This window comes from Falco biarmicus, chromosome 5 (assembly GCF_023638135.1).
Source record: "Falco biarmicus isolate bFalBia1 chromosome 5, bFalBia1.pri, whole genome shotgun sequence".
Classification (NCBI taxonomy): Eukaryota; Metazoa; Chordata; class Aves; order Falconiformes; family Falconidae; genus Falco; species Falco biarmicus.
In genome coordinates, this window is record NC_079292.1 from 1,032,804 (window position 1) to 1,053,367 (window position 20,564).

The 20,564-nt window shown below is 49.0% G+C and overlaps 1 protein-coding gene across 1 annotated transcript in view; it reads right to left on the reverse strand.

Annotated features, from left to right (window-relative positions):
• The window catches only part of LAMB1 (laminin subunit beta 1), a 44,198-nt gene that overhangs the window by 8,160 nt on the left and 15,474 nt on the right, over window positions 1-20,564 (reverse strand). The window contains exons 14-25 of the mRNA XM_056339768.1: window positions 18,541-18,699; window positions 17,585-17,712; window positions 17,011-17,134; window positions 16,264-16,468; window positions 15,978-16,121; window positions 15,650-15,881; window positions 14,980-15,143; window positions 14,257-14,481; window positions 13,202-13,419; window positions 13,014-13,110; window positions 2,972-3,341; window positions 1,087-1,271 (exon numbers count right to left, since the gene is read on the reverse strand). Of these exons, the coding sequence (XP_056195743.1) occupies window positions 1,087-1,271; window positions 2,972-3,341; window positions 13,014-13,110; window positions 13,202-13,419; window positions 14,257-14,481; window positions 14,980-15,143; window positions 15,650-15,881; window positions 15,978-16,121; window positions 16,264-16,468; window positions 17,011-17,134; window positions 17,585-17,712; window positions 18,541-18,699 (2,251 nt within the window). The remainder of the gene's footprint in view (window positions 1-1,086; window positions 1,272-2,971; window positions 3,342-13,013; window positions 13,111-13,201; window positions 13,420-14,256; window positions 14,482-14,979; window positions 15,144-15,649; window positions 15,882-15,977; window positions 16,122-16,263; window positions 16,469-17,010; window positions 17,135-17,584; window positions 17,713-18,540; window positions 18,700-20,564) is intronic.

The window sequence follows — 20,564 nt, forward strand, 5'->3', positions numbered from 1 at the left end:
GCAAGGATGACAGAATTTGCCCTGTTGGGGGGGGGGGGGTTGGGGAAGTTGGGTTGGTGGTTTTTTTTTTGCATGGTTGACAGTGGGTCAAGTTTGCTGAATTTTGAATTTAAGCCTTTCTCTGACCCTAACGACTGAATTCCGCTTGCCCCGAGGCCAAAAGGAGATCTGGCCTTTTAGGTTTACAGGGCAACAGTCCATTATCTAAGGATTCACTTATCCCATTAGTTCTTAGGGTTTGCCCTGGGATGTCTGGCTTATGGAGTCACTGCTTGGAAACTGGTCAGAGCTTTCCCAAGAAACAACTGCTTGATGAGAAATGCTGATTTACGGAACTGTTAGTTTGGGACATCTCCTGGAGAGGCCTTGAGCGGGTGTGAGGGACCCCACGGGGGTGGCCACACTCTGCACCTCAGGGCAGATCTCTGCAGAATGCCACCAGTTGGGGACTCCTCTGTTCTACATCCTACGTGCCTTGCTCTGTGAAATCACACTTTTACTGGAAACTCAGGCTTTAAACTTCTCAGGAAATGTAAAATAAAATAAAATCTTTTGTCTCAAGCTGGAATGAAGTCAGTCGTCAAAATTTCTCAAGAATTCTGTGACATTCCTGTTTCTCCAGAAAATTTTGTTTCTTGGCACATTTCAGTGTGCCAAGGGGCATGCAAAGCTTGGGTAGCTCAGAAGAACTGGGCCCTTATGGTGTCCTCTTAGTCACAAAGACCCAGGTAGTTTTTTCAACCAGAAACAACAGTTTAACAGACTGGGGAGAGCAAAGGAGATCTCCAGGTATATCTTGGAATCCGCTGCACTTTCTGCTGTTGTGTCTCATCTAAACAAGAGACTTTAAGACAACTCTGTGCCCCAAGAACTTGACCTGGCTTTGCAATGCGCAGAGGGAGGGAAAGTGAGGGGGCAAAGCAACATTCCTGCTGCCTCAGCAGTTCTGTTAATGCACAGAAAGAAGGCGCCCTCCTAGGAACTGTGTTTTATTACAAGTTAGAAGAGTAATCTGCCATTTAAAACCATGCACTAATTAAATCTTTGGCCACCCCACTGCTTTCTCCCCCTCCCTGTGACACTTACCCCGAACATCGGAGATCTTGATGAACTCTAGCTGTTCTGCAAGTTCTTTCACGACATGGTCTAGGCTTTTGGCATCCGTCTCCAGTGCGTTCAGGTCAGTGTCTGTGCTATTGCTCTTCACTGCTAAGGCTGACAGGTTTTCTTCTATGTCAGCTATCTTAACTGTAACGTCTGCTGTCAGCTTTCTGTAAAACAGAGGCATGGGACTCAACAGCGGGAGGAGGAAGGGTTGTAAGCCTCGGTGCTTCACTTCACTGAAGAGTGGTGGTTAGAGCCATGCCGAGCTTCTCCCACGGCACGACCTGTCCTCCCTCTGTGGAGCTGCGAGTGATTTGTAACAACATGCCTACCTAGAATACTGTTTTGTTTCCTTTATCACACAAAACTACTTTTTAATCTACAGCACGTTTATAAACTCAAAGCACCAAATTGCTCAGAAAACAGCTGCTTTGTGTAAGATTAACTGGAGGCAGATTCCAGAGGACTGGTGTAATGCTTTTGTATCACGGCAACTGCATAGGTCAGAGTTGACTACTATGATCCATACATAATTTGCTTCCCATCCCACACAGTTACAAATGCAGTTTTGATTACTACGAGCTCATGGGACAGATCTGAACTTCAGGAAGCAGGGCGGGGGGGAGCCTTAGTTTTAACACAATGGATTCTTTTAACTTGTCTGTAAAGATCCCTCCTCACCAGCCGTTTCTCTAGGGCTATGATGGAAAACCTCCTGCCCTCAGCATGCAGCATAGCCTCAGCGAGCCACAGAGCAGGCTTTAGCTAATGGGATAACCCTAAAAGGAAAAGCAAGCGTATGATGTTACACGTCAATGCTGATGTGGAACTAGGCATAGGAAGCTATTCCCATCCATGGCGATTCCACCAAACCCAGTGTTTCCTCATTCTGAAAGAATCAGGCAGTATTTAAACTCCATGATCAATTTACAGTGCTCTCAATAGCCCAGCAGCCTGCTGTTTTCCAGGAGTCCTCCAAAGCCCATTACTTCTATGCAGCCAGAGTAAAGCAAGAACAGATACGTATATACACATACCTTAGAGCAGCTGAGGAGCTGCTTTTTCCCTGTCTGACACGCTCAGTACACACAGAGCTCAAATGCAGCAGCAGCCCCCAGCTCTCCAGCTGGAGGGAGGGAGCTGCAGGGCACAAGCACATCCCTAATTGGGACATTTGTGCTTTAATCCTCGCCCCTCTGCTTTGTGCAGTCTCCTTTACAATGCACAAGCCAGTGCGAGCAGTTGCACACAGGGCTAGAAAGCATCTGTAATCCTACTTGATGTTAAACTGCCCCATCTCCAAAAGCACAAACTACTACCTTTTGTATGCTTAGCCCTAAAACAAAATACAAGGCTCATACCCTGAGAAAAATGGAAGCAATCCTTGTTATAAAGCTGACGCTTCCCCCCACACGTTCGGAGTGCAGAAAGGAGCCCAAGTTTCCAACTCATCAGCTACACAGGGAAATCCAGGAATTTAATCTCTCCCCTCTTCATTCGCTCACATAATAGCAGTGTTTGTCCTTTGCCCCAGGGGAGCGCAAGGCAAGCATGAGTGGCTCTGCGGTAATTAGCTGCCTGGTGCCAGTGGGAGCGGGACAACCCCTGCCCAGAGCGTGGCAGCTGCACTGCTCCCACCTTCCCCAGCCTGGTTTCTGCTCACAGGATGGATGCCCACTGCTGGTGCTGAGCATGGCAAGGTGCTCCGCCAGCCCCAGGAGCTGCAGCATACCTTGCCCAGCTGGACGAATGGAGCTGGGGTGTCAGCCCAGCGTGGGGACAGCAGTCACTCAAGTAAATCCCAGCTCACTGGCACTCCCACTCCCTCCCACACTAGACTTACCCACATAACTGCGACTGTACTCACTCTGCTTCCTCGAAGAGATTCCCAATGTTGTTCAGGGGCTCAGCAGCTGGATTTTGAGTGATGATGGTTTTGATTTCACTGAGCTTCTCCTCCAGGGTGTTGAGTGTCTGCTGGTATGGGCCAGTGACTCCTGTGATTTTGAGGGCGTTAGCCCTATCCAGGAACTGCTGGGTTCTATTAGACAGCTCGCTGATGATCACATCCCAGAGGGCGAAGCACTGGTGGCATGGCAGGCAGCTGGGGAAGAAGCCCGAGTAGCCCCGGGAGCACTTGTCGCAGCGTGGCCCTTCCACCCCTTCGTTGCAGATGCACTGCCCGGTGGCACGGTCACACTGCGGGGTCTGGATGCCATGAGGGTTGCAGTCACACGCTGGAAGGAGAAAAAGACACAAGTGAAGGCTATGGGGAGGGAAATTACAGTGATTGGCAGGGAGAAAAAGAATCGGTTACAATGAAGTGGTGAAATGAGTATAGCCGCGGTCTGTGTCTGCATTATAAAAAGCTAATTATGGGTAAGTCTGCTTGGGTACAGGGGAAGCGGGGCTGAGTATGGAAGGGGAGTAAGAGGCAGGGAAATAACTCTAGGGGAGACCAGGATTTGCTTATCTCAGAAACAGGCACAATAACAGAGTAAGGACGGATGCTTCTTGCGGTGTTTGGATGTCAGTTGGATACCAGCTGAAGACAAAGATCCCAGTTTCACTCCTACAATGAAAAGTAAGTAGAGCAAGGCTTTCCAGACAGGAAAAGAAACAACAGGCAGGCACATAACAGAGAGTTTAAGAGCAAAACATGACTGAAATGGGAAAAGCAAACAGGAACAACCATTTACTGTCTCCTCCCGCACAGCAGTAGAGGTCAACCGAGGAATCCAGCAGATCAAAACCCAACGACCTTCCCCTGCACCTCCCACAGCCAGCCAGCACAATAAAAGGAGATAGCTGATTACACAGCATTAAGTGGTGGAGCTCCCTACCACAAGACACTGTGGGGACTAAAAGTTCAGGTGGCTTCAAAGAAGAACATGACAAATTTATGGAGGAACAGCCCTCGAGCTTTTCTGTGCAGAGGTACAGGACCTGGCTCAGGACATGCTCCAGCCACAGATGGTGGGAAAACATTCACAACATGCATCAAGGAGCCTGGCACTGAGCTGCCATTCTGGGTATACAGAAAATGGGACAAAAAAATCGGGCAGTGAAAAGTGGAACAGAACAAAGAATGTGGTCATGGGCAGCCCTGTCTAAGAGACAAAAGAGAAATCTCTGACACGGGTGCTATTGACCAAGAGCCTAACCACTGTCACTATCAAGTGGGAATAAGGACGAATAATAAACATATGTTTTGTTTTAATTAATTCACGCTTTGAGCACCAAATCAGGAGTTAGTATTCACACCTTCCTCGAACTGAATTTCATTCTTATTTTATTTCTGTAACCATGATCACCTACCTACCTTTATATGCCAGTCAGGTAAGACCCAGGAGCTCCAGGTGGCTGCCAAATTGGAGCGATAAGGTTTGGGCAACACCCCTTTTTAACAAGCTTTTAGAATAAAGCTGCTCTTCTTTGGTACTAACCCACCATGAAGAGAAGTTACTCAATTAACTTACTGACGCACGGTCATTTCTAAAAGCAGACACACTTTGTACACAGTAATGCTAGCTAGAGAAGCATTTCCATGCAGTGGGGCTGCCACTGGACCTCCTCTCCTCCTCAGTCATGCAGGCAACAGCAGCAAAGGAAATTACCAACCTGCAAAGCTTTTCATAAAGGGATGGCATCAAAGAAAAAAAGAGAGGGCTTGAGAGTATGCAGGTCATCTACCTATCGTAGTGGCAGAGTACACCTGAAGCAGGACAAGCACACGTTCCTTGAACAGGAAAAGGACTGCAATACCTGATAAAAGCCTTTGCTCACACATCCATTTACCAGGCATCCTTGAAGGAAGTTAATGGCTCAAAAAGGTCCATAAATCAATTCACAAACCCCAAGCACATGCCCCCTTGAAAAAAAAAAAGGGCAAAACACAAAGCCGTTTCAAGAGCGTACATTGTTTGCTTCAATGCCAAAACACAGTGGTGGTCTTGGGTTCAAAAATTACACAAAGAGCCTCGGCAGAACAAATCGCTCCTCAACAAAACGACTTTCTTGTACAATGTGAATATGATAGGCAAGAGACAAAAATAACTTCTGCTGCCTGCACAATTGAGCAAAATGGTCCTTTGTTCTTGGAATCATACCCTGACACAAGAGATTGTTTTTACTTTACATCGCAAGTGCTTAAGTAGTCGACTAGCCATGGAATATGTTCCCTGCAGGCAAACTGTTGAGTTCCTGTTTGAAGGTCAGTTAACCCTTCTGTCAGCTAATAAGGCCCTCAGTATAATGATGAATTGTCCAAATTCCTCTGCATAGAAAGAGGCTAAATGGCCTGTGGTTTTTCTCAAAGATCCTGAGATCTGATCAAGTTACATGAATACTTGCTGCTGGCAAATCAGATCACTATATTTACTTGCGGATTTAAAAAGCTTAAAGTGAAAAAAAAACCCCATGTTGGTAATTCTACTCCTGAATACCTGCATGTTCAGGAAAGGCAGATGACATGACTTTAGTAGCATTTACATGGTAATGTGGATTCCAAAATCTCTGGAGGCAGAAAACGCTGGGAAAGGGAAGAGGACAATTTAAGTACTAACTCATTTGCAAAGTGAAAACCCAAACTCCACAGCTGCCTTTGGGAGATGACAAAGAACAAAGTAGTAATTTATTCTAAATGCAGCACAACATTTGGAAGAATCATCACATTTCTAGAATTCTACAAAACTTCCAAGCTGAGCTTTGTGGGACTCATGAGAAAATCGTCCAAGGCAGCTAGAAACATTACTGTGGGTTATTTCTCCATTTTAGAGTTCTCTACCAAGACCAGAAGCAGGCGACACTGGCTCTGCATTACCTCAGTAGTGAGAATCCAACGCATATAAACTGGCTTGCAAAAGTGCTGGTTTCACACTTGCTTTTTCTTTTCTTCATTATCTTCCCAAGTCATTAGCTGTGTGCAGGACCACACCAGCTTTCAAGCCAAAAGGTAAAACAGAAGATAACTTTATCTCTACTTTTAAGTAAACCCACATAGTTTAAAGGAAAAAAAGAAAAAGCCTCCCTCAGTACTGGAATAAGACTCTAGTCAATTTTAGTTTCTTTCCAGTTTGAAAATTTCAGAGGCATTTCTACATGTTGGTGGTATGGTCTCTCTAGCTACAGCCCTTGGACAATTCCTGGCTATGGCACTAACTGAACCATTTGTTAAATTCTCACAAAAGCATCACTGCTCCTCTTACAGCTCACACCCTGCAAGCAAACCTTTCATCTCACAAATGACACACGCATGTCAGTGATCTTCTTTTTTAAAGTCCAGATGACCTCAGCCAAGCACTTTGACGACAGATGATTGAAACCACCTCTGTTCCTCGCTACAGTCAGTCCTGAGTACTTTTATCAGAAGCTGGGGCCCAATTTCTGAACACCGCGTTAATAATTACATTAAGCTAGCCAAAACCCCACAGACACTGCCTTCCAAAGTCATGTGGAACAGGACCTCCACCATCTCCAACACCTCTAGCGGATGAGTCCTGCACCCTGTTTTACACCCCAGCTATTTTACACCCCAGCATGGAGCACATCCAAGGCCATTGCAGAGAACATCTTCCCTTTACAGCACGGTGGGGATCAAACCCTCCACTGACTTCAGCTGTGGCCAGTCCTTGGGAGGAGAAAAGCAAGCCCGGGCCAAGACCACACAAAGCCTTCTAGGTAGCAGGGAATGGCTGGAACACCGTGGGCCACCGGCCAAATAGCTCAGTGCACAGGTTTCAGCTCTTTGCCTCATGCGACGCCTGCCTATCAAGCACCCACTGGCTTCAGTCTCCGTGAGATTTCAGGGCACGACTTCATCCTAAAAGCGGCAAACAAGCAACTTTATTCTAAAGGGACAAAAGCACAGTGGCAATGGCAGGATCCACGTGAAAGGAAAGGAGGACCTCCTAGCTGGCACAAACCGGAAAAGTCTAGCACAGGATTGGCAAATAGCTCATGGAAGAATAACCGAGTTACACATCCATCATTCATGATGGTGGGCGCACACCCAACAAAAGGATTTACACGATGTTTGATTATCACCGCCAACAAATTGGGATGTGAAAACAGGAGACGCCTCGATTCCTATCACTCGCTAGAAACAGAGTGAACACCGTGCTCTGCGGAATGTTCCAGCACATCATACCCAACATCATCTTTGTGAAGACTATGCCAGCATCACTTCTAGCCACAGTAACACTTCCTTCATTAACGTCCAACTCTTCCACGGCCACCACGAGTCAACTCCCATGCAGTCCAGTGCTAATGATGCTCTCTGTTATGGCAGTTTTGCTTCTGATATACTCAAACAACCTAACTGAAACACAGTCTATAAAGTATTGCTCAGCTCTGGAGGTTTCGGCTCTAACCAGCACACTCACAAGTCTGATATAACACCCGAGTAGCTATACCACATCTGATTTTAGCATGTCTGGTTAATCCAACTCTGTTTTTCCAAGAAGAACAAGAAACACACAGGCACATCTAGAGATGCAGACATGTTTCAGATATTACGCAGAGGCTAGCGATGGCTTTATACTCCACTTAAAGTGTACGTGGAACTGGGAAAGACGCAATGTCCTGTAAGCTCCTTTTAAATGCTTTGCCTATGCTTACATGACTAGGAATTGGGAATACACAGATGTTGAGTTTACCGTGAGATATTTAGATGCCTTAACAGGTTTGAGTTGGAAATGGCCTTCAGGACCAATGGTTGGTAACTCTCCCTTCATGCAGAGGGGGGATGGACCAAGGCTGAGGTAAAGGGCTGCAAGTTAATATAGACAAGGCTGCTTGCTGTGAAGATCAGTGCTGGACAGGGCTCAAATCTGTCCCCAGGTAAGAAGAGCAGGACATTGCAGTACCTCTCATAGAAAATATAGCGGAGGAAAAGTCTTTTGTAATGAATGGCCAAAGATCTGAGGGTTTTCAAAGGAGCATTTACCAAATTAAACAATAGGGTTCTGTTTTGAAATGTCATTTTGGAACTGGGTATATTGTTTTCTTTAATTGTTTAACTCAATCAGACGTTCTTCTGTGGCATACTCCGACTGAAATGAAATCACATTTTTGACAGGAACATTTTCTAGCCAAATTCTTCAGTCAGGATCTGCTAATTATCAGCTTACGAGTATAAAAGATTGTAGCCACATCTGTTCACAAATGCCCATGCACATATGTACATGCACACACAGACTATCCATGGGTAATTTTATGCCACCTTGATCAATGCATTTCTCTTTCTGTATTTTTTTCCTGATCTTAAAGATAAAAGTAACACTCGTAAATATTTATTGAATGTAATCTTGTGGAAACCTAAGGGGAGAAATCCCATAGAAGTAAATGACTAGCTCGAGTGGTTTGCTTTATGCTTACAAGGATCTATGAACCGCTTCATCTTTCACTTACTCTGACAGCTCTGCTACCTTTCCCTCTGGTTCTGAATATTTAGAACTCACTTCCATTTAAACGACTGTAAATTTAGTATGTGGCATATTTGCATATCACTTAATTTTAGCTAAGGCGTGTCACAGCAGTTGCTAGTACAGCCGAGATGATATAATGGGTACTAAAAGGGCTGTATGAAGATCGGCCTCAGTGTTTAATGCCTTATTGCAGGATGCTAGGAACGAGCAAGTGCCATACATCATCCTACACAGAACACAGATCATTTTTGCAGAAATACTTTCTTTCCTGCTTGAGATCAGGGATGGAGAGCATCAAATGTTTAACTCCTCCGCAGCAAAAAAACAAAGGGTTTGTTCAAACATGATTTCCTGGCATCATTTCCCAGTGGTAGTGAGGCACTATGATGAGGAAACCATTCACAAGGTTGAAAGTTTTGCAGAGCTAGCAAATTTCTTCTGAATAATCAGCTATTGATTCAAATTACCCTGTAAGCATGTTGCTAACTCCTCAGTGTTACAACTTTCAGTACACCAGGTAAGGTAAGATCCCAGCCTAGAATTACTAGAGCTGTGCTGCATTTTAACATGCTAGCAGACCTTGCCAAAAGGGCAATTTTCTGGAAACAATCAATGTACGTTACAATATTTTAAAACCACAGGTCAACTGAAATTATGAAATTCATGGCGAAAATTCTGTTTTCTTTAGTGTAGAATTAGTCTGGCTTCCTTTAGACACTTAGCAGAGAAGGAAAAGAAGTATCTGCTAATCTTACCCTCTGCAACATAAATACCTCCTACAAAATCAGCCTACGTGACAGACCCAGGTGTTACATTAAGACCATGAAGCCTATTCTTAAATGGCAATGAGGTAATTTTCAGTGAACAGATGTTTTGGCATCAGGTACAAAACAAAGTCTAAAAACTGAAAAAAACAATTTCCTGCCAACGTCTGAAATGAGTATTTGATAAAAACCATCAATTTCAATTAAATTCTGATTTTTACAATAGGGCTTGATACTCAAGTCAGACACAAAAATATTGACACAGGTATGCTTCTTGTAAAGGGGATATAGCAATATAACTTAACCTTCAATCTCATACAGTACCTTTTACTAACTTGCACTCTGTTTGTTCAATTAACTAAAAATTATATTAAAAATGGTGATTACTAATGATAGTAAAATTGTTGTCTCCTTTATATTACATGAAACACAAACTTCAAGTATCTGCTGTGCAAGGGCATTGTTGGAGCTGCCATCTGCAGCCACACGGGACCTCAGCCTTCCCTGGAGCCTCCTGCCAGCAATGTGCTTTGCAGGCTGAAGCCAGCACAGAGCTCAGCATGCAGAGTCCTGCACTTTGGTTGCCAGGCTTTGGAAAAGGTCCAGCAGACGCCTGGGAGACTCAAGTTTGATGAAATTTGTAATCCTATTATTTACTACCCTAGCAAGGATTTTTATGCACACGCACATGTTCACGTGCAGGCTCGCGCAGAGCTGCATAGCTCTGAAGCAATGCCCGGAGAAGACCTGCAAAGGGGCTGCCACTGTCCCCCCGTCCCCCCGCCCAGGCAGATGACACTCACAGCACAGCTCCTGCTCACTAATTCTCGTAGGAACCTGCACGAGTCTGAGGCTGTGGCCCTGTCCTCTACACCCGTCCTGTGCTTGTTTCATGCATTATGTTAAATTAAATGAGTAACTGCTGTGCTTTCGCAAAGCATGGGGGAAGCAGTCTCCAAAGTCCCAGTCCTATAGTCTCTGCAGTGTGTAATCCCCAATGGACATCTGTGGGTGGCAGGAGGTACCGAGGGGTCAAGACGCTGCCCAAACGTAGGCACCCACCTTAGCTTGTCCCAGCGGTTTGGTCCACGTGTGATCTTGTTCATGCATGCAGAGAGGACGCGCAGAGAGGAAACATCAGGTGATGCTTTCTCTCCCCTCCAGGGAGCACAGACTGCAAATCAAAGCACCCAAACCAGGTGCAAAACCTGCCTCCCCCAGCTTTTGCTTCACCATCTCTGATCTTACGAAGATCACAGAAACAAGTCACAGGCAGCAGCCAGCAATGGTCACTACCATTGATGGGGAAGGCAGCAGCGTTCCCTGGATTCTGGTTTGCAGCAGAGTGTGCTGGGACCCCGGGGCCACATCCACAGCTTGGTGCTGCTGTGAGTGCCTGGGAACATGTTGGGGGCTGCAGCCCCCAGCCTGTCCTAGATGGGCTATTTTGTACATCTCCACACAGCTGTGTCTACAGGTTATTTGCAGGCACTTGTGTTCACATGACCTCACTTCTTTTTTTTTAGTAATTAAAAAATTTGTAAAGCGTGTGAAATCAATTCAGGCAGCACAGCCCCCATTTCTCAGCAGGAACTCATGTCTTTTGGTGCCAGCAGCCTGAAGACCTCTTGTAAAGAGATCACATATCACTGTCACTTGAGCGATTCACCCTGTGATTACCAACCCTGAGCAGAAGACACTTGCCCCAGCCAGTGAAGGATCCCACCCTGGAGTGGTCAGGATTGACATCCACACCTCCACATCAGCTCGGCGCCCACAGCAAAAACACCGTCCATACTCACGCGGTTCAGAGCTCTTGCCATTCCCCATCCAGACTGGTTCGTAGTTCCTTCCCCAACGCAACACAAATGTGGCCATATTGGCTGCCTGGGCCAGCACGAGCACGCCGCCAAGGGCAGGTGGCAACCACCATGGCCAGGAGCCCAGGTGTCCCCCTACAGCTGGAGCAGACATATTTGTGATGAATCCCCATCTCAGTTCCAGCTTCACCTTGGCTGCAGGCCACAGTTCAGCGATTTTCCAGGGGCACTGCTCTGCAACTCCTTAAACGGCACAGCTTTCCAGTGTGCCTGCAAACTGCCCACCACTAAGAGCTGTCACCTGCCCACACGGCGGCTGCACATCTGCCAGCCTTAGCATCACCCCTCTGCTCGCCAGGACTAAATGCGGGCTGAGAAATCGCTTTTCTCCCTGCGGAGGAAGGATGGGAGACGGGGCAGGAGACACTGACCCCACCATGCCAAGGAGACTCAGCAGTGCTGTGGGGCTGGATGTGCTCCATGAGCGAGTGCATGCCTGAAGCCCGTCTGGAGCATCACACCACAGGCTGCCATAGCTCAGCTCTGGGCACCAGCTCTCCCCACCTGCCACAGAGACTTCATGTTGGATGCAATCCTGAAGAAAAATCTGCATTTCTACTCCTGTGAGTCTCCAGTGTCACTTGGGGGCAGTAAGTGCAACGAGCTAGAAGGAGAGCATAGAGCTTACATGGTAAAACCAGGCCCTGAATAATATCCTCTCTTTACTTCAGAAAGATTAAAGAGCAGGTTTTCACATGCTCAAAAGGCAGCAGAAACTCCATGACACAAGAAGTGCTGGTACGCTGCAAAATCCTGCTGATAAGGTATGCAGATGGACTCCATCAATAAACCCTGATGGCGACAGCTGATACCAAGACACAATCCTTGCCCTGGAGCCAGCAGGGTCAGTGCCCTCCACCACACCAGAATACACACAGCCTCCTCAAAAGGCTGCCTCTCCCCCGAGAAACCCAGTATGTACTCAGGAGCTGGGACAATCCCCCAGTCCTTTCATCTGCTGCATTAACCAAGTAGCTGTGACCTGCCTATCTCGTTAGATAATGGGCTTTAAGGTATCTCTATTGTAAGGGATTTATTAAAGACCACAGCAAGCACATTCCTCCCCGCAGGAAAAAAATACCTTAATCTACTGCAAACCCTCCTGGCAAAGGCTCCTATTTGAACAGATCAGAGATACAAGTTTGTTCTGGTCTGGACAGTGTTTGAAGTTTCTTTTCCAGCTAACGAACAGACTTGTTTATAACAAAAGGACAGAGAGCATCCAGTTTTCTAAACAAGCGACTTCATGGTGCTCAGTTTTGTGGCATGTAGCTATGGCTAACGCACTGCATGGTCTCTGCTTGCTCCTTTATTTTAGTCTGAGATATAAGGACAGTCTCCCTACTAAATCAAAAACCTTATTTCTTCAGGCTCAGTCTCCCTATCAAGAGGCAAAAGAGCAGTCACCTTCCACTACGTACAATCCAAAGGCAAAGGAAACTGGTTTCCAGACCAATTCTCGAACCCAAACACTTTCAGCATGTTTTCTTACCACACCAGCTTACCTTACGGCACTGCAACCTCATGGTTAAAGAAGAGCTATTTTCTAAACAGAGAAGTTTTGTTTCTAAATAAGGGTCCTACAAGAAATAAAGTAAACCACAAGCGCCAGGCCAGGCTCCTGACGCGACTCCCGTCCCCGGAGGCAGCACAACCCCGGGGACAGGGCCCCCCCCCCACCTTCCTCCCTCATTTCCAAGGCTCATACGGGCATGGGCAGGGGTCACCGGGGGGGCTGCTCCTGGCACCGGGGTGTCCCGGCGCACCAGGGGGTGATGGCACACCCAACCACCCGGTCCTTTCAAAAGGAGCAGGAGAAGCAGGCACTGGGGACTCACCTCGGCACTCCACACCTGGGTCACCCCAGAAGAGCTCCTGGCACTCCCGGCAGGTCCGGCCTCCAAAGCCCGGCATACACTGGCACTGCCCCGTGAACTGCCAAAAGGAACCCCAAGAGGAGATGTGAGCAGCCCGGCCGCCTGGAGCATGGGCCAAGCTGGCGGAGCGTGCCCCCCGCTCCCCTCACCTCGTTGCAGGCGGGTCCGAGGGAGCGCGCGGGGTCGCAGCCGCAGGGCTCACAGCCGGCGCCGCTGGCCAGCCTCCACGTGTGCGGGGCACAGCGGTCGCAGGTCTGCCCCACCACGCTGGGGAGGCACCGGCACTGCCCCGTGGCCGCCTCGCACCGGCAGCTCTCCGAGCCCTCGCAGTCCTCCCGGATGGTGCCCAGGTAGTTGCAGACGCACTCTGTGAGGGAAAGAGCACGGCGCCTCGCTGTCAGCCTGCCCCCCGTCACCAGGCTGCCCGGAGCCCACATTCAGTTCATTCTCCCGAGTCCCCAGAGGTGTGGGCAGATGCTGGCACATCCCAATGCCTGTGGCCAGGCCGGGCCAGCCCGTGGCTGACCCAACTCCCAGGACCATACAAGAGCTCTTCTCCCATCCCAGGCTGGCCACCCCTGCAGCTTCTGCCCCAGCACACAGCAGGTGCCAGGAGCCCCTCGTCCAAGCAGCCCAGCCTTCCCTCTGCTCTCCTCTCCCCGCTCTGTATGCGACAAAGTCCACGCCTGCCAGCTCCGGTCGGCTGGCTACAGCAGCAGACCTGCGTGGGGTGGCCGATGGCGTGCCAAGCAGAGCCGGGCTCCGCTCTCCCCCCAGCAGCCCGTCTCCCTGCCGGGCTGTGCCTGGTGCCACAGGAGGTGGCTCTGCCTCCCCGCCGCCTGGCTCGGCTCCTCACCTCGGCCCTTGCTCCCCCTGCCCAGCCACATCTGCAGGGACGCGGGTGCATGCAAAAGCCAAACCCTCACCCCGCCACCCTCACCTCTGGGGAAAGGGATACACAAAGACTGCTAACAAGAGGGCAAGAAACCCCCCTCCCACATAAGCCTCATCCTTTCAGCACATGTAAATGTTGTCCCTGCTCTCCCTGTCAAATGTAAAGGACTCCCCGCCTGGCCAGGCACCAGCTCCAGCTGCAGGTAATGAGGTTTCCCCTCCGCCCCAAACACTCCCAGGTGAGACAACGCAGGCAGCTGCTGCCCCACCACACAGCTGGCGGGGGCTGCGGCTGCGCCTCCCCACTCACTTCTGCAGTCCTGCTGCAGGGCGCTCCCGTAATAGCCCTGTTTGCAGAGGTGGCAGTTTGCACCCTCCGTGTGATACAGGCACTTCACGCACGTTCCCGTCCTCTTGTCGCAAGACTCCGGGTCTGTGGTGTCGATGTTGTTGTTGCACTGGCATGGCTGGCAGGAGCCGCCAACCTCGTCGGGACTCCCAAAGAAGCCAGACGCACATTCATCACATCGACTGCCTGTTTGAACAAACAGGCACGGTGGGAATTGCCATCATGGCTCGCTAGTGCGCGGCCCCACAGACGGCAAGACTGAGGCAAGACAAAAAAGGCCGTTAAGGGGTGGGGAGTGTTAATCAGATCATGCTCGGAGCAACAGAGGCAGCGCTCCGTGAGACTGCGGTAGCTTGGCGCAGCATGGATGGTACCGCCTAGGGCACCGAGGTACAGTGCTGCAGCCCAGCTGCCAGCACACTTGTCCCCTCAGTTCCATCGCTGTCCTTCCCATCCATCTCTGCTGACCACTGGTCACCCCTTGCCACGCTGGCGGAGATGAGGTTCACGGCCGGCATCACCTGCACAAGCTGCCCAGCCCTGGTACCTTCCAACTGCTGCCAACCTCCAGCAGCAACACACCGACACTGGCACTGTGGTCGCAACCAACAATCCATACGAACACAGCCCTTCTCACCAGGAGGTTCAACCCACCCAGCCCCCCTCCACACACCCACCAAGTACCTATGTATCCCACACTGCAGACGCACACGACTTGCAGCGTGACTGGATCCTGGTAGCAGCCGCTGGCAAACTGGCGTCCGCTCTTGGGGCCGTCAGGGCACGGGCAGGGGCGGCAGTGGTCACCTGAGCCCAGGATGGGGTCTCCATAGTAGCCAGCCTGGCACCTATGCGGTGGGGTACATGGCATGCAGGGGACCACAGGCAAACAGACCGCAGCCTTGACGTAGCTATACTCTGGGTTTCAACCATTGTGAAGAACCAAAGGGTGAAAAAATATCCTTATGGCTCTCTCACGCCGCTCACACTCCAAGCAGCTGTGCCCATAGAAGCAAATTTGTCTGGTTTATGCCAGTGTAAGAGCAGGAGACCCAAGGCAGATGCCTCTCAGGAGGCTGCAATGGAGAAAGCCTTTCTGAAGCCCTGGGATCCTGCAACGTGCTCCCGGCCGCCTGGGCAGGCGCTGCTGGGAAGTGCAAGCTGGTGGGCAGGGAAGAGGGGGTTCCCCGCTTGCATCCTCCTCTAGGACCACCAGCACTGCTCTGGCTCCAGGGGTCCAGGGACTTTCCATGGCTTCACACCCGCCTGAGCACCAGTACCAGAGGGAAGCAGCTGCTGTGCCCATCCTCTGCAGGGAAGGAGAGGGGCCAGGGAGGGGGCATGCACGCCATACCTCTCGCAGTTGTGCCCTGCCGTGTGGTCCCGGCAGCTCAGGCACTCTCCGGTGTAGGGGCTGCAGTCGTCAGCGTGACCATTGCAGTTGCAGGGCTGGCAGTTGGGGAAGCCCCAGAAGCCAGGCAGGCAGCGGTCACACTGCCGCCCGTACACCCCGGGGAAGCAGTGGCACTGGCCCGTCTCTGCATCACAGAAGGCGTTGTAAGAACCTCGGACCTGGCACTCACACGCTGCAAGGAGAGGGGGAGAGGGGTTGCGTTTCCACAGCAAGTCCTAAACACGGGGCCGCGGCCGCAGCACAGCCCGGAGCCAAGGGTTTAACGTACATCGGCATCCACTTGGCCCGAACCCAAAGGTGCCAGGGGCGCATCTGTTGCACTGTCTTCCAACAACATTGGGACGACACTGGCACTGTCCTCCGCTGGGATCGCACACCGAACTCAGGGAGCCCTGGGGGTCACACTGGCATGCTGAGCAGAGAAAAGCATCGGGAGGAGTGAGTACCGTGGCGCAGGACACGAACCAACTGCCCCATCTCACGCAAACCACTCTGCCTGCACGCGCTGCCCAGCTTCCAGGTGCAGGGTGCCCTACAAGTAGACAGTTACATACATAATGCGGTCTCGTGTAATAGCGCAGAAATGCTGAATATGATGTTCTTGCAGACATCAGTCATGGGAGTTTTCACAACACTCCTGCTGTTTTCCAGACACCGGTATCTTTGGAAAGTTTCCCAAGCGCTGTTCGTGACCACATCTTCACCTGAGCCTCCCACTGTGAATATGTCCAGTGATTTGCAGTATGGCATGAGAACAAGCTACAAAACAATTTTACAGTGACAGTGTCACTATTTATAAATAGTCTCTGCCAAAATTATGAAAATTCAGTATTATCCCATTTCCTATCATCCTTCATTGGCCAAAAAGCAAACAGCCAGACAGAATGTGGAAGGTAAATGACGGTATTTCTCTAGTTTTTTGTGGAATAGTTCTGGTATCTACCAAATTCTTACCAAATCTACCAAATTCTATCCATTCAAAAGAAAAAGGTTGATGCTGACATTCATGACATACATGGCACACATTATCCTCCCCGAAGAAACTACAGGCCATTGGAACTAGCTGCAGTTCTGTAAAATACAGCAAAAGCCTCTTAGCAAAAAAAAAACCCACATACTTTGAGACTGAAGAAACCTAAACTGTTTTATCTTGCTCAGTTAAAACCTGGCTTCAGCCATAAGCAACAACGTTGTAAAACATTACTTTAGATTTACACAGACTCATGCCAGAAGAGATGCAAACTTTCAGGCTTCTAAATACACTTGTACCCCAGAGCATCCCCAAAATAGTTTTTACTCACAGAGTCAATAAGCGTGTATGGGCTCTCCGTCTCTGTATCCACTGAGGAGTACTGGGGCAGCTCCAGGCGGATGGTGTAATTCAGCCCCTTCTCAAAGCAGACAGGCCGCGGGAAAATGACGTATCTAGATGAGGAACAGGAAACAATTCTTACTTCAAACATCCAGTGCCATAAAGCATTTCAGGTAGCCCTGCAAAGCAATCAAGATAATGGAAAAGAGGCCAAGACTGGGCAGAACAAAAGTTTGATGTGAAAGAAACAGTTTGGAGGCTTGTGCAAGTCATAACTGGAAAAGTTAATCCACTAGATAAAGAGCCATACCGATGTTCACTCACAGGCTGTGCAAACATTTCCCTCCCCTCTTTACTCGGCGAACAAAACAAATCAGAAAACAAGAATAAACTTAGAAGCTTTGAGTCTACAGATACCATGCTAAATATGTTTTTGTAATTCACTGGAAACGAAATTTCATCCCTTTTCATAAAGGCCACGGCAAACTGGAAGCGTGATGTTACTCTGTCCTGATTGTTTTGTAGATGTTTTTTCTCCTTTTGTCCCATCCAGTTATACTGACCTGGAGCCAGGTGACAGCGAGATGACCTGATTATCATCATCAGGAACTGTATTGCCACACCGGCTACCCGTAGGAATCTTCCCTGGGCGTGAGACGCTGATCACAGCTTTTTCCCACTGATCTGGCAACTGGGGGGGAAAAAAGGCCGATCAGCATCAAGGAACGGCCATAAGCTCCCAGGAGCATCCAGAGCTCAGGCCAGCAGGAAATGCATGAGCACAGACAGGGTGGTCTCTGCGCTTCAGAGAGGAGGGGCTGCGGCCCCAGCATCAATGGGGCATCGACTGGCTGAAGGTTCGGGCTGAGACAAGACAAGGCAAGTGCCCCTGGGCATCCTCCAGCACAACAGCCTCCCTCCCTCCCAAAAAAACATGACTAGGTGTAGGTGGTCAGCAGCCCCATCTGTAGCACGGCATCAGCAGGGGGTTTGGCAGCCTCCTCTCCCCCCACCTCTTGGTACTGTACCCGAGTATTTCACTGCAGTCAACTGCTGCCAAGCTCTAGGTGAGGAGCTGTGGGGATTTTTTGCCTTTCCCTTCACCCTGCGAATTATCCACTGTCAAAACCAACTGCTTGCAAACTCTTGGCTGCTGGCATTCAACATCCAGGATGGGTGAGCTGTCTTCTAAGACCCGTAACAGCATTTCCACCCATGAGAAAGCCATCTGGCTGATACCAAATTTATATTCTAATCTGTCCTGACAGGACTTGTCACTTTTTAATTTGCTCATTAAACAAGTGCTGAAACAATGCAATAATGAAAGAAACTGTAAAGCAAATAATACTTGTAACAGTCAACGTCTTTGTGATTTTGACACATCTCAAACATTCAGCTGAGTGTCCACTCTTGTCTTCCGAGTCCTGAAGATGCCTGGAAGCGCCGGGCTCCTGTCAGTCATGCGCCAGGACAGCCAGCGCCTGCCAGGAGGCAGCAATGCCCATAATCACAGACCTACCTGTGGCTCGTAGCGGACCACAATATCGTACTCCATGGAGTAGGGGATGTTGTCGATGTAAAATTCCAGGTATGCCCCTTCGGGGACCCTTACAAATCCTATGCCTGTCCACGATGGTGTGCGGTCTGGCGTGTACTGGCGCTCTATTACATTTACTCCCTACAAAAACAAGGAACGGAATTTTGAATACCAATACATTAAATTTGCGAGCCCCATGGGAGTGCATGAAGTGATGAGTTCTACTGATGGATCACTTCTGGATCGCAGCATCCATTGTTTGCATCCCAGACAACACAAACTCTCTTTTAAACCCGTATGTGTGCACACTGTTACCCTTCCGCTTCACCATACAGAAAAAGCAAGGAAGATAAAATAAAACAACACTGCACAACTCTTCATCCATTACACTGTTATGGTGGAGAGTTAAATTAAAAAACTTGCTGTGAGTAACTAATCCACCATCTACAACATCTCGTCCACTGTAAAGACTTTCACATCACACTTGTAGTGGTAGGATTTACTGCAGTGGCACATAACTGCACTCAAGCTGAGTGCTAATTACTTCCTGACTACACCGGGCGTCTCCAAACCAAAGCACAGCTCAGCATAACATTTGAAAAGTAGATCACTAAGTAACAGACATCCTAACCATTGATAGACGTTTAATAGCCAAATCACTCCTTTCGGTCTGAGGTGCCAGATTTTTATCTGTTGCTCTTTGTATAAAGCAAAGAAGAGGAAAAAGGCAACAGAAAATGGAAACGTGTGGTGCTCGAACCTCCCATTTCAAATATATCTGCATCCACAAATAGTTCTCCATAGAACAACATCCTGAGCATTCCTAACGAAGCTGCTTCATTAGAAAGCGATAAAATGAAAGGAAACATCTATATATATGCGTATCAGTTCAGGATGTCCCCTCATGTATTCTCACACTCTGAAAAGAGCCTGGCTATAAGTTATTACCCTTTGGCTTTGCACAAAGGGTCAGAGCTCCCCAGAGAGGATGCCAGGCAGGATGGAAGTGAGGGCACGCAGCTGTTGGGAGCACAGGGGCTTGGCACTGCCTGAAAGCCCCTGCGACTCGGTGTCACTTCATTTTGTCTTGTGCTGGTCCCCTGCCTGGGAATTCAGAGTTTTATTCCGCCACCAGATTTGTGAGAAAGGCTTTCGATGCTGGAGTTTTTTTAAATGGTTTGTTCTGAAGGTTTCAAAAGGCAAACCAGCAGCACATCCCCTCAATCTGCTTGGCAAGGTAGGTGGGTTTCCATGCCAGGCTCCTCCACCCTCGAGCCTTGGCGAGGCCTGGGGTACCCCCTCTCCAGCTGCGCAGACACAAGTGCACCAAAACCCCTGTGCGAGCTCACATGCCCTCTGCTGTGGTCCAGCTTCTGCTCTGCACTGTCTTCCCTCTCTGCGGTTATCTGAGAACAAAAACCCTCTGCCTTGGTTGAAACTGCCAAGTGCTGCATTTTGCCTGAAATAAAGAAATTAGGACCAAGTGCCCTAATTGCAGGCAGAAAAGGATCTGCTGCTTTAGAGAAACCATTATCTCCTCTCCCTGACTCCTTGCAGGAGGCAAAAAAATTGATGTAATCACCTAGCTGCTGTTAATGAATTAAAAGCAAGGCTATTTGTTCGATGGCAAACAGAAAGAGCCAGACGCTGATGTACCATGCCCAGCAGGCAAAACAAGTTACGAGGCTACCTCACTTACAAAAACAGGGGTTTTTGCACAATCATCTGTGGTTTTAGTCATTAATAAAAGAAGTATTACCGGCGTACAAAAACTCTAAAAGCCGTGGCAATGTGCTTAAATGCATACTTTGTTCCCTCCTGGTCTCAGCCGCACCAAAAAGAAGGCCAGTGTCATTGTCCCACTGCTCTTGAGATAAGAGGGGAAGGAGAAGCAGGTACGGTGGGTGCGAACACAGTGAAGTACAGAGAGGGATGCTGACAGGAAACTTGCTGTACATTCATGATCAAAGAAACAGATTTAAAAAGGAAAATGGCAGTTTCCCCCC